The sequence below is a fragment of the Haemaphysalis longicornis genome, unplaced genomic scaffold, assembly GCF_048455015.1.
Source record: "Haemaphysalis longicornis isolate Haplotype H1 unplaced genomic scaffold, Haemaphysalis longicornis Haplotype H1 scaffold_13, whole genome shotgun sequence".
Lineage (NCBI taxonomy): Eukaryota > Metazoa > Arthropoda > Arachnida > Ixodida > Ixodidae > Haemaphysalis > Haemaphysalis longicornis.
The window spans coordinates 56,421,724-56,436,517 of record NW_027526233.1 but is presented as its reverse complement, the minus strand read 5'-3'; the positions used below and the strand labels follow the sequence as shown (position 1 = coordinate 56,436,517).

At 43.0% G+C, this 14,794-nt stretch overlaps 1 protein-coding gene and 1 non-coding gene across 2 annotated transcripts in view; both read right to left on the bottom strand.

The window, feature by feature from the left end:
- Nucleotides 1-14,794, bottom strand: part of LOC144163844 (uncharacterized) — a 200,999-nt gene that overhangs the window by 49,906 nt on the left and 136,299 nt on the right. Inside the window, exons 2-3 of the mRNA XM_077694528.1 lie at nt 12,751-12,884; nt 5,295-5,496 (exon numbers count right to left, since the gene is read on the bottom strand). Of these exons, the coding sequence (XP_077550654.1) occupies nt 5,295-5,496; nt 12,751-12,884 (336 nt within the window). The remainder of the gene's footprint in view (nt 1-5,294; nt 5,497-12,750; nt 12,885-14,794) is intronic.
- Nucleotides 10,174-10,245, bottom strand: Trnai-uau (transfer RNA isoleucine (anticodon UAU)). Its single transcript has one exon. It is a non-coding gene; the product is annotated as a tRNA-Ile (tRNA).

Here is a 14,794-nt window from a genome sequence, read left to right as displayed (position 1 = left end):
TTACATAGGGCATTAAGCAGGGCCTTTGGTTTGCTGGTTGCATTAATTCCTTGTGGTTGAAAGCACAGCTTAGTGCCGTTTTCACAGCCAATCAAGTCAAAATCTGTCGAATCACTAGGGGAAGGACACTATCCCAAAGAATCAATCACAACGAACCCATCCGTGAGGGCGTAATGTAAATATTTTGCCATGGTCCACCTTATTTTGAGATTACTGGGGAAGCAAACTTCCGAAACTAGAAATGAAAGAAAATTATATGCACAGCGGGGTAGAGCTGAAGGTTCCTTTAGAGACCTCTTAGGTGTTCCATGATAGCGAAGATATGCAGACGCCAGCGGATGTTATTTTTACGTGATAACGTGGCCATTCCGCTGAAAAAAAAACTGAACATTGCAGGCTTCCTTGAGAATACGTTTTGTAAGCCCAACGTCAGCGTCATTGGTCTTCAAGAAACTATCATGAGGCTCGGTGTCGTGCGTGTGGGTGGCACGCTACTGTGCCGAGAACTTAACGAGCGCTTTGCCTAGGGGTGTGGCAATGCTAACCATTGAGTTTTGCACGAGTGCACTATACATTGCTGGAAGTTTAAGCATTGTCAGAAACCCCATTTTTCTAAGACGAGCTCTCCGTACGTTGAACACCAGTATTTGCATTCCAGTATGCAAACTGCCGTCCGGAAAATGTGAACAGATCTTATGTACTCATCCTCGTCTGCACTTGCGCTGTGTGTATAGTCACGCGGCACGTGTGGCAACTGCTCCACGGAAACATCGCCCTCCACCGATGAAGGCAAAGCAGTGGCTGGCGACCTTCCTGCGAGGAGCTCTTACTCCCGCCATGTAAATGTTGTAAATGGATCGCTCACCCGGATTAACCGGTTCGTGTCACCCGCTCTGCCGGCCCATAATACAAATAATTGATTGCATGTCAGAGCAACATCCGTGAACATTGCGTACTGCATCGTATTTCTTGCATGACTTTAAAATTTTGTCCAATTTCCCAGCAGTGTTACGGAAAACTCCGTGGATATGCATCACTTTCCCTAAGTTATCCGCAGAAATGTGCGAGCATCTTTTTGAACACAGTAATTGAGGCTGCATAATTTCTCTTGATGTGTCATGACGTCACCCGTAGAAGCAATTTACGTAGCGTTGGGTAGAATGAGCCCTTTTTCATGATGGGTTTGGATGACAACGCTCAAACTCGAATCGCCGTGCTATTACAAACGCCACAATTTGGGGTCAAAGTAGCGTTACTTCAACTTTCGCCTTGCAACACTCAAGCTAAAGTTAAAGCTGGTTTCAATGTCCTGCGGCTATAAGTTCATGTTGTTAATCCTCAGAACGTGACCTGAGTCCCAATGTTGAACCGTACTAGTCCCGGTACCCCACGCATATAATGTGTTTCAAGCTTAGCTTAAGCTCGCTACAGCCCACAAAAAACCCAGGCTTTCTACACTATCAAGCCTATGGCGTGCTGCAGCCAGTTTCGCCTCTGTTTGAAGAACGCGTACACGGATTTGGTTCGGCGCACCGCTAAACAAAACCAAGCTTTACCTGCCTAAATTTCCCCCCGCGTAAGAGCGATTTTAATTAAATAAAACAAAAAAAACATATATCTAATTTGTTTTGAATGGGTGAAGATTTCGGCCTGAAATACATAATCGCTATAGTAAAACCTCACAGAACTTTTTAGAAACTAACCCATTGCTATTTCCAGTACCGTGCGTGCCTTTATTGAAACCGGATTTTTTTTATTAACTTAATTCCTTGACTCGGGAATTATCGTCTCGTTCAATCTGCAAAATTATCATGGCAGGCACCCCATGTCATCAGTTCCATGGCCTGGTTGAATAACTCGAAGTAATAAAACGTCTAAGCTTACATTAGATGGAGCCACCTGTGTATGCACTATTTCTTAAAAATTACGTTAAATTCAAGCCCTCATTCCAGTGGTTTCTGCTTTATAAGAGCTTAGCAATCTCATTAATGGCCCTGCGAGATTTTGCGCATTCTGATCCTACCATGATTTTTCATTTAAATACAACAGCAATGAGCATCTGTTTAAAATAACAAAAAATTAGGACCCCGACAAAGTGCAACAGAACAGTGGTTAGTTATGCGACCTTAACAAAGTTAAAATTTAGCAAATATATATAGAAAGGACTTGTCGATGGCAGATTGCGAAATTTTTTTATGGATTGAGACAACAAACGTATTATCTTCTACTGCACAGAACCCTTGTTGTCTTACCTGTGTTAAATAAAAGTATGGACACTTTGGTCTAGCCCATTGGTTTCTGCAGTTCAGTTTTTTTGTCAACGTATGAGGGGATACGAAAACACTATGCATGAGAATGGAGACATGATTGATACCTTCACAAATGGCCCGCAAGTACGTTCTATCACATTCGTATTGAACGCTTTTGCTAAAAAATGCGCATTATCGTTTGTTCGCCGTGTCGTTTTGTGCCATGTCTGTGTTTTCCCTTTCTTTCTCCTCTTCTGCCATTGCGGTGTTTTCATCATCAACGTACACCAACTTCAGTTAAATCGACAGTTGGGCCAGTTTTTGTTGATACATCGTGATGTAGGGCTTGAAACGGGACAACACCAGAGAAGACATCGACGGCGCTAAACCACAACTGATTTTAATATTGGCATAAGCACAAATATAAACTCGGAATGAACACGCACCCAGGTCAACCCCCCAAAACTCCAGTTCGATAAACACAAAAGTGTACAGGATTAGAGATTCAATAAACACAAGGTTACAATGCATCAAATGAAACACGAACACGTAAACATAAACCACAACGTGCAAAATTGAAAGATACTGTGCGTAGAGTTCATATAATGGCACGCTATTGGTATGTTTGGAAATCCGCTTTTCCCAACTTTGTTTTTGGAACTAAACCACGCGTCATTTTGGCTTGCATGGAAAGAAATCGCGCTATATGTGTGTTCAGGTTCAAATATTTGTGTTCGCGCTTCATTTGTCGCCGATAATACACATTCAACAAACAACGCGCAAAACACCTAAGTGAATGCTTTTGATAAGTACAGAAATTTTTTGTCATGTATAGTCCCACGGACTCATGGCTGACACCCTTTTCATTGTTCTTTCTTATATAGAAAACTTGCATTATTTCCAGTGTCAATTGGCCGTCGTTTGTGTTCTCCGCTGTCGTCCATTTCAAGGGCTACCTAACGATGTACACCAACTTCTATAGTTTACCGCACTCAGTTGGTTAGTAAAGTGTTAACTTGATTTAAGGTTCTGTCTCAGAATACTTCCCAGCAAAGAGCGATGCGGCGACAGGTATTATTGACACAACCACCTGGGTGTTTATGCGTGCACGACAACAGCGATTTGTGAACCCCGTTTGGTCCCTACTGCTCACTTTGCGTGTGCATTAACAAGCGCATTGCCACGCAGTGCAAATTTTCGGCTAGATTTCTCAAGTAGCAATTTTTCATCAAGTATGCGCCCAACTTCCTTCGGTTTTAGTGCGTGTTGTGGGCGCCACGGGAATGAGCTTGACAATGTTAGCAATCTCAGTGCTGCAAAGTATAGTGCCTTGAACGGCATCATCAAACAATTGCGCGCACAGAAGCGCGTGTTCATTTTCCAGCTCTAAGCAAAGGAAATGCGAAGTGCAGCCGGGGTTACGTGCAAATTAGATGTCTAGAAATGACTGATAGGTCAGAGGAACGATGGATAAAACCTTCTTTAGTAGCGGCAGCATTGTTTTGTCGCGCCTTTGTTGTACCATAAGAATTTGTGAGCTGTTTCGGCAATGGTGAACACCATTTGAAGACTAAAAAACATATCAAAAAGGTCACCCTATATGTTGATGCTATATGTCCTCTCACGTAAATTCTGTCGCTGAACATCACTCATTTTTTTGTCGTGATTGATAAAAAGCTCGCACAGCTGACAAGTATTGGGGTAATCTGCGTCATCTGCCACTTTAATTCACAAAGCAGAGTGTAGGGCCGGCTTATTGTTTTATGTTACTACTACACTATAGAAGCCCTATTATTGTGCAAGGCAAAGCAGTAGCGAAAACCACGAACCCTTCAAAACACATTACGAGAGAAAGTTTTGTTTGGAGTAGTCATACCTTTCCCGATTTGCAAAAGCAAAATGACGAGGTTATCCCTCTTGTGCTTCTGCGTCTAACGATTGGGTAGCGTCTTTGGTAACCTAATATTTTATACCGTCTTAAGAGTGAGCCAAGCATTTGCCCTCTGGTTTGGCCTCCTGTAAGATTCAGGTTTTCGCCGCATGGGTACAAACCGAGTACGCCTATATTCCAGGCTAATTTTACTGCGATAATCCAAAATGTACAGTGTTTCTATACCGCGTCTTCACTGTTCTGAACAGGCATCGGAAAGACAAAATAGAAAAGCATGTTAGAATACATATGTAAAATCTAACCAGAGCTCACAGTAGAAACCAATAGTGTTGCGTTCGCACAACCTCAGGGCGTGTTAAATGCCGGTACCAGTCAGTGTAGTTCAAGGTTGCATGATAGTTGACCGTGATTTCACGTGAGTTGAACAAGAGCACCGCGGCGACTGAGAACTGCGAGCATAGGAAAGATGCTGAGTCACATTTCCTTAGTTTGCCCGTCGAACAGCAAGTCCGTCGAAGAGCAGCATAAAAAAAGAAAAAGAAATGCAAAAAGACACCAAGAAAATGTAGGAGTGAATGAGTCAATCAGCATCTCCAGGTTCGGCTATACTGCTTTGCCATTCAAATCACTAAGAAAATTTAACTACTATGAGCAATTAGGCTGTTTCCTCTGCACAATACAAAAATACGAATATTAACATTGCCATAGTGGCTGAGAGCAAAGTCTGCGCACCTGCTATACAAGGAATGTGGTGTTTCACAGCGCGTGCTTAAACTGAGCCACTAAGGTCCTGGAACTCAAGTATAGTAACTTAGGGCAATTTCAATTTAGGTCAATTTGATCCATAAATAAAACGTAGTTCCAATTGTTTTGAAAACGACGATGACTATAGGATAAAACACCTTAAACCGGTACAGTGAACTTGTCAATGTGGTTCACTATTGCATCAACAAATTAAAAGAAACACGATAACAGAGAAACACGAGTAGACTCGACGAGCGCGCACTACCGACTTATTGTAGGGAACGCGGATCCAGTGTAGTGTTTTTCCGCCCTCGTGCTTAGAGCTCGTAATTTTTTTGATGCCATGAACTAGTGCGCCCGAAAAAGCATTTATTAAGTGGCCTTGGTTATTGAGTGGCTTTGATACTCACCATGCGTCAGAGACGTCTTTGCAAGAATAACAGTTGCTCCAGCGAAGATAATACCGAACATCGCTACGAAGCTCTCCACGCAGTTTTTTATGTGGATGCATACGTGATCACCCGGCTTTATTCCCAGGGCCTGGTATCCAGCGGCATAGCGCTCCATCACGCGAAGGAGTTCGGCACGTGTGTAGGTCCTGGTGTAGTCCATCTGCGACATTTATAGAAAAAATGACATTTATTGTGAACCAAGGTTCCTTATCAAAAATAACAAAACGGGTCTTCTCTACCAATGCCAAACAAGAGATATTTTTAGCCAGCTTGAGTCATCTAATTCGCTATTCTTTGCAGTCACTAGAATGACCAAAGCAAGTAAATTATTTATTGTTTCTGAATAACTTCTTGCTGGTATTGTTAGTCACGGTTTAGCACACGATTAGTTGCGATAAAAACAACACGCGATGTACGATGTATTATTGTACCATGCTAGTATTTGCAAATAAAGGTTAGCACGTGTTTTTTGCCTGTCCGTGTCTTGTTTCTCGTGTATGGTTTCTTAGCGTAACTAATCACACTATAACGTGATCGTTTCGTGAAACCTGCAAATGCTACGCGGATTTCCGGAAATCAGAACTCTTTCATCTGATATGGGAGCTGTGTTGCAGGCAGATAGTGGGGCGCACACCATATAAATGGTTATTAAAAATCTGGTTCAGTTTTTTTTTGTGCACGCTAAACTGTCGCAGAAAAGCCTATAATATTATTCCAAACACTTTCTTGCTCCAACTGGTGCATTTGCTATTTGCAAAAAAAAAAAAGAATAAAATAAACGAAAACACCTAAGCACTCTTTATGATGTAGATGACGTGGATGCAGTCATGTCCTACTGACGGGCGTGTTCTCTTCTTACCATCATTAGTTTTTATTCCGGTATTTTGCGGCTCTCCGTAAGCATGAACAACACATCGGCTACGTGTTATTATTAACCCTTTATCTGCGTAAAGGGCTACGCAGGCATACATGCAAGGCGTCGTAATGGCCAAGCTCAATTATTATCAGTCTCCCTTCACCAATGGGTACAAGTGAAACAAAAGGGGCCGTTGGGTCAGTTGTTTCGGATTCATATCTAAGAGCACTCGGGACGCCACGGGGTGCAGAGAGACACAGGACGAGCGCTGACTAAGAACCTATTTTATTCTCACAAAAAATAACACGGGCATGCGCGCGCCTGTATACACGTAATACAAAGAGACCGAGAGAAGAAAGATGCGAGCAGGCATTATCATCTAATCTCGAGGAAATTAATCTCACAATCTAGGACCGCAAGCGCTGGCACGCTTACACAGGCTCAGGTTTGGGGATTGCAAAGTCTTCCCAATTTCCCTTGTGCTGCAATCGCTGTTGCACTAAGTTTATGACCGTTCCACCATATTGCGAACTTCAGACACACGTGGAGCAATAGGTAGACAAATACGAACAAGGAACTCCTCTTAACGAGCTTTTATGCTCGCGCAGGCAAACATTGAACTAGTGCCCCGTCTGCCCAATATAAAGATTACCGCACGAAAACAGACTGGAATAACACCACATTGATTTCGCACGGACCGAACTGGTTGTGGTGCATGAGTGAAGCGTCGAAGTGCAGGAGAAGTAATGTTAAAGCAAACTTCAAGCGCGCCTCTTCGCGTGGCAGCGCCGTGAAAGTACAGGTGGTAGTTTAGGCCACATGGCGGACAAATAACATCAAGCCGCCCTATACACTGGCGGTTTTTTTGCTATTAGGTATGTGTCGTCCGCAGGGACATTCTCCGAAGGGGATGGCACGAGAATAACGGCCCGGAAAAAGAAACACATTCGGAATCGCAATGCGCGCCAAGGAAGAACCTAATCACACAGCAGTTCGCAGAAAAAGCAGCACAATTCTCATATTATAGAAACCTGATATAAGCTTATCCGCTATATAGCAGTTATAAGGTGTTCCAAGAGGTCTGTAGACATAGTATTGCCAGATGGCCACCTGGTTAAACCACGTGAGTGCTAAGCTTGGCTGGCCATCTTAAACATCAGAATTTTTCGGAGAAGCTCGTATTTCTAACCTTCTGCCCAGATATTAACTCTTGAATGTCCACTGATTGAGGAAATTGCAGCTCTTTTTTATTTTGCCTCTACGTCAAAGGGTCTTAAAAAATCGAATCACGAAGCCGAACTGCAGCTTCATACCACGTTCCTCGCCCAGCGTTTCTGAGGATCACAGTAGCCTGAGCCATCCTAGTATTAATTCTGGGAGGCACCCTTCTTCAGAGAAAGGTTTACTCCTTCCTCCGAAACATCCTCACAATAGGATCCTTTCCGTTTCGCATTGGTCGGACAAGCTGTGGTAACTTTACGCCTCTCCGTGGAGTGCCTCACGTATCGGTGATCTCTCACTTTCTTTTTCGTATGATATTACCGCTTGCCTGGCATCTTCGCTCTATTCATGACACACACTTTCTTATGTACGTGGACGATATTACAGTGTGGACTGTACAGTTTGACCTGGCTCGCAAAATGGCGTGCCTCCAACAAACCTTGTCTGACACACAGAAATAATATGAATATGTTTGGCTAACAGTTTCTGTGAAAAGTACAGCTATTCTCCCCGTGGCCAGTTCTTGTGGCCGTTGCCGACTGGAGGTGTCTCCAATCGCTTTACAACTGTGCGGCCGACATGTCCGCATTGGCAGCTCACATCGTGTCATGGTGTTAGAAATTTATGTGTGTTGGTCAGCGTCCATGTGGCTACATTCCGTTCGCGTAAAAGCGGGACAGATACGTCACCTTATCCGACGCAACTCACAGAGTTCTGGTGGCTCCTGTTAAAAAGTGGCCCCGTTTATTGGTGCGATCTTTGCTCCCGACTCGGCCTATTTACCAGGCTCAATTCCAACACGTGAACCTAGCGAAGTGGGCCCGAATTGAGGCAATTAGCCGAGCCGCAATGCGTACCATTACCTGCCTCGCAAGGATAACACCGATCCCCGCTCCTCACGCTTGAGGTCAAGGTAACACCTTGGATGAGCTAGTCTATCAGCGTCGTTCCACCCGCATGCATCAACTGACTTTTGTTGCTGGCGCGGCGGCGTTAGGCAACTGCAGGGATCGTTCACTACCCAAATGCCAAACCTGCGTCATTTTCAGGGCACCCTGGCCATACCACCAGGTGACCTACAAGAGGCCACTAAGCGACTTCACAATCTACCCAGCGGGCGTTGTGACAGGCTTTTCGCGGTCGCACAATAACTGGCGGCTGAGTCTTAACCTCACATGGTGCAGGCATTTGTGGACGCTGGGGCCAAAGAAGACCTGAAGAACCCAACACTACTACAGCACCCCCCCTCCTCACTCAGAGGCATGTCAAACTTGCTTCTACAAATATGCCGTGCCCGGCCATGCTGGCCAAGATTACAGCCACCTGGGACGGCTTACCAGCCATAACTCCTGCTCTTCTTAAAGCACCTGAGGTACTACTTTACAAATCTATACAAACTCTAAGGCGGCCATATGTTCTTTACATCGAGTAAATACCTAGTCGGCTATCTCGAGCGACATTCATGATATACTGGATACGTACGGCTGCCCTGTTTGGCTGTCGTGGGTCTGGCGAAACACACCCCCGGTCACATTGCAGTGGATGGTGTCTGCCACCCTCCATTCGTTCCACGACCGTTGCCATTATAGGCAATAGATGTCCCTGGACAATTTATCCAATAGAACGATGTTCGTCACGCCACAGGCACTCTAGATCCACAGTGTAGAACAGACTTCCCTATTAACTCGCTCTCAGGGAGGAGGTCTTGCTGCGAAGACGTCGTGTTGGTCTAGCCCTCTCTGCCGCTGTTACACGGCAGAGGCCACCACGCTACCATGCCCAGTTCGCACAGAAATGCCCCTCCTGCATGGCTCCTGCTAAGACGGGGCACAGAACACTTACGGTGAACGTGTCCTTCATTGGAAGTGGCCAGAACACACCATGGAGGCACAGGTATCTACCCTGGAAGACCACCTTACCTCCATCGGTGGATATGTGGACCCCACCACAGTTCCATCCTCGTGTTTTGTCGCGAAAGGGGAGTTCACTTTTTCTTGTAATGTAGTGTTGATACCATCGTGTCTACTACCGTAATAAAAAAACTGGACAACTCACGGTTACTGTTTTGTGCCCGAGCATACAGCTGAAATTACGATGTTCCTAAAAATGACCATAGGTTTCTTCTGGACCGCGGTGTTTTATCACACTTTGCAGTCTGAGCTCGCAGGCAGAGGATGACAATCTTTAGGTGTACAGTCCTACAATATGAATCAAAATCCACTAGGCCAATTGTATATTGCCGTGTTCTAAGCAAAAACCGCAGCTATATTTGGCAAGACGGCGCAAGCCACACTTCTTTGCATACTCTTTGATGGTAGGGGCCACCAGTTTTGTCTTCCAGGACTTCGAGCTGATCTCTTCCCATCCAAACGATCATGTCATTTGCATCAAGAGCTTTAATTACATTTCGTGCACTTCCGAGTTATCTTCAAAGGCGCAAGAGAACGATACTGGACAAGAGTATTATTATACCTTTTATTATACTATTATATAATATTTTACCCATAAATACATATTATTATTATTATATATATTATATATATATATATATTTATATATATATATATATATATATATATATATATATATATATATATATATATATATATATATATAAATATATATATATACAGAAAGATAAGTCGGCAGTCTACAACGCCAAAGGAAGCATAGGGGTGTGGTTATGCTCTTTTTTTGGTACGGTTAATGAAGTTAATATATTTTTTAAATATACAGAAGAAAGAAAGAAAGAAAAACACGCGCCCAGAGTGGGGACCGAACCCACGCCTTTCGATTATATCTCGAATGCCTTACCAATTCGGCTATCTGGGCGACTGTGTTCTCCTTCACTTTCTGGGCTATTTATATTTACTAGAAGTGTATTTGACGCTTGAGGGCGGTAGCCAGCGCCACTCAGACTACACGGGGAGAAGGGGACCTTCTTTTTTCAGCCCCCGGGGCGTGACTAGAACGTCTACAGCCTGTGGGTTCGGTTCGGTGGGTTCGGTTCCCACTCTGGGCGCGTGTTTTTCTTTCTTTCTTTCTTCCGTATATTTAAAAAAATATTACCTTAATTAACCGTACTAAAAAAAAAGAGCCTAACCACACCCCTATGCTTCCTTTGGCGTTGTAGACTGCCGACTTATCTTTCTGTATTTCCTCAACGAGCCCCTCATTTCCTTACTATATATATATATATATATATATATATATATATATATATATATATATATATATATATATATATATATATGTTATATATTATATATTATTATACCTACTATATAGTTTCATTTTGAAAGTTTTTCTAATGTGTATTGTTGGCTCTGTTTGTTCGATGTGATTGCTACGTTGTAGGATATGCCCCTGACGTTCGCTGCATTTTTTCACTTGCACGCTTTTTTTTGCTAAAGCGCCAGTTATTACTATCAGCTATGAGATGACTTTCTGGGGGCGAGTATTTCAACGATCGTTTTCGGATAAATAAGGTAAGCGTACATCCACTTTCTCTAGAGACATCATTTTGATGTTACAAAAAGACGGCCCCAATTTTATTTTATATACATATACTGCCAACCCCAATTAGGGCTTAAGGCAGGAAGGGCACATACACCGTGAAATGACAAGATTTATACCAAGGGTAATCGCGTCACAAGTGAAATATACCATTACCAGGGAGACAAAACTGACAGCAATACATTTTATGACTACATCAGTACCATACCAATTATAACTATATATTTACCAAACGTCATCAATAACAAGTAGTTACTGAAAGAAAAGTAGTGAGCACTTCATACAGTGGACAAAGAACGCAATTCGTCATTCCAAGACAATAAATAACATTCGAGCAGGGATGAAAAGGTTTCCAATGATTGACTGTTTGTTATACTGATGGGCAAATTATTCCACTCTCTAATTGCTGATGTAGAATAGGATATTTGAGACAGTCAGTTTGGCACGGATATTCATTCAGTGTCAGCAAATGCTCTTGTCGTGTTGGCCTCGTTTCTGTGTAGGATATATAATTTGAACTGTCTATGTTCAGCTGTTTCTGAACTAATTGATACAGCAATTTTTGACGTGCAAGTTTAGTTTGGTTTTTATTGTTAATGACCTGCTTTTTAAAAAGTTCCGTGGGGGAGTCTGTTATTCGGTATTTATTATAGACAAATCTTATCACTTTTCTTTCTACTTTTTCTAGAGCATTTATGCGAGCGTTTGTAAAGGGAAACCACGTGACGTTTGCATATTCTAAGACGGGTCCGACGAATGTTTTTTAGGAGAGAAGTCTAGTATCATGCGGCCCAGAATCGAGGCTCCAACGAAAAAAGAACAGTCGTTTTAATGCAGCTGATGTGACGGGGCTCACATGGATATCCCATCTAAGATCTTGTGACAATGTTTAATACCAGAACCGAAGACCGCACTCAAACCTTCAATGTTCTGTCGCATTCACCTGTTTGCCAGGTAAATCTAAGGCTAAGTTATAGCAGTGTTCGTGTTTATGAAAGTTTCGTTTTGCTAGCTTGTGGCTATAACGAGACGTTGAAAATAAAGACCACAGGTTTATGGGAGGAAGCTATCAAGCCTTTTTACAGGACAGAGCAGCGACGGCATGCATAAAACTCCGTTTTTCTTGTCAATGTGCTAATGCTGCATTCAACTTGTGGTAGACAGTTTGTTAAAATGCGTCCAGCAGTTTATATTTCGACGCCATACTCGGGCTGAATTTCAGAGCAAAGCTAGATAGCTTGATAAAAACAATTCTATTGGTGTACTGGCGAACCTATAATGCAGTCGCACTAACCATCTGTGCAGAAACACGTTTTTAGGATCCGAAACCTCAGGCATTTTGTTGAATAATCACATCAAATATTGATTCACTGCAACTATTAAAACTTTTCAGGGGGTTGCACTTGATGTTTACTTTGGATTCCAGGTGTGCGTTCCCTTAAAATCAAAATGTATGTCCTAATATCTTTGAAGGGCAGGAGATCCTAATTCCCCATTCAGAATAGCGAATATTTTTATTGCTGTATCAACTATTTCACGATTTTTCTTCAGAATGCCTAGGTCATTTTCATATCCCCACTTTCCACCTGGTCCAAGCACACTTCTGACGCTTCTTACTTCAAATGAATTCTGTCTTGCTTTTTCGAAAAACTACGCTTTTTCAAGCCGCGAAGTTAACAAGAACGCCGTATAGCAATATTTTTCCTCTGTGCGCTTAATGAGAAACGGCCTCCTTGTTCAGTTGTTCATAAGGAATTACTTATAGGTCCTAGAAGTGCGGATCTTCCCAAATATTTGGGTATCCACGCATGCAGTACTCACCACGGCAATCTTATCCCCCGAAATTTTGAGGTGGGCTTTTACAACTGTGTATAGGGAGCAAACTGGAATTTCCACTCTTGGGTGTGGAGAGTAGATGACTCCATTTTCCATACGTCCCTTCAGTATTTTTGTCACTGCAGAAATTGAAACACTGGTTATAATTACCGACTAGGCAGATAGAATTTCTGCTTTTTATCTTTTATAAAAGTAGAAAATGTGCACGTTGTTTTAAGCAAAAAAGGGCCTATGGGTACTCGTGATAATGACGTTTTGCAGAGGTGCACCCAGGCGACAGGTTTACGTATGAATGGTTAGAGTTTATTGGCTTCACTGTAAAACAATATCTTTTGTGATCAAAGAAACAGCTCAACTCATGATGCCATGTCCGATACACAGCCATGTTGTGTGGGGAATATGAATCTTTAACTGCAACCTTCAATTACTAGAAACTTTCTATTTGTAAAAGGACGAGATGAGGTCCGTGTTCAAGAAAAAAGTGTAACAAGGGCAGTGCGGACTTACCAAAACACGCGCAAAAGAAAATGCTGAAACCATTCGTTAAATTAAACCCTGCTAATGTCATGCCAAGGTAGCCCCGCTCAAGCCACACGTTCAAGTTTAGAGTTGTGGGTGCGAACGTCGTTTCCCCGTTTTATTTTTTAGCTTCCAAGTTTTATTCCTACCACACATTGCTCTTAGCGGCTAGTTTCTGCGAGTAGTTCTCAGACATGCTTGCTCTTTCAACTTAAGTTTGAGTTTTCGTGAAACGTTGGGACCAATGCGGTTGTGGCTATATTTCCGTCACGTGATCATCAAAAATTGCGTCTTGCATTCGAAACTTAATGGCCGGAATGTGTTTCCGGAGAAAAGGCAGAAACGTCTGGCATTTTTGTAGTGATCCCGCTACCATTCAGATTGCGAGGAAAATATATGCTACGACAAAACAAGAGCTAAAGAAATTTGGGTACATGAAATAAATTCATTTTCTCTAGAAAAATCCAGAACAAGTAACTAGAGTGCTCCATCCGACACCGCACTGTCAATAGGAATTACCACGCCAAAATTACCAAAGCTCGAATTGCCCTCGTTTAATCAACGCGCGTAACAAGGCTCTTAATGAAAGTGGGGCTTTTAAATCTCAACATTCTGGTCGTCGCCATTATCATAATAGTCGTTACTCTCATAATTATGGTACCACTGATGGTGCCTAATGCAGCCTGGATTTCATTAGGTGATTGGGGCCCTCCTCTTGTAGAATTGTTGTGAATAGACAGCGGCCTTAGGACACTCCAAGCGCTGCAGTAAAAAGACGTCCATAGCCGTTTCGAAAAAAAACAATGCCGCGTCTGGCACAATTTTACTCTTTCTTACGTAACCTAACCTAACCTAACATAAAATGTAAGGAAGAAAAGGCTACCATCCTAAACACCACAAACTAGCGACCGCTAATACCATCCTAGTTTAAACGAAAGCTGAAAAAAATTTCTGCATATCTTCTCGTTTTGTAGCAAATGCCGCCGAACGGCTGTAGTCGACGGCGCCCCTGCCAAGTAAAGGCATCCGTTATCCTTACCGCTCACCCCTGATGCTGTTCGTTCCCCGTGTCGTTCCTCCCAAGAGAACACGCTAAAGGTTTTCTCAATTCAATTTAAAGTCGCCTCACTACTCCTACAAGTCGGGTGTCTCGATGCCAGCGCTGCCGTAGGGCGGAGACGTTGCTTCAATTGAGGCACCTACAATGTCTCTAGTACAACGATGTCTACTGCACGAGTGTTCCAATACATAGCCCCCTGTTTAACGCCTTGTGCCGGCTCAGTTCCAGAAATTCCGCAGTTCTCTCTGGTGGCACCCTAATCCCAGGCTCTTCTGTGTTGGCGAGGGCACGGTCAACTTTTGTCTACACACCTGGCAACAACGGTTGGTTTAAAAAAAGTTGTCAGGCCCTTTGAAAACAAAAAAAATGTGTTGTATTAAGGTGATTCTGGCTCTATCACCGACCGCCAACTCCTGTTCGAACAAAAAACGTATAAAAATTCTCGGGGCC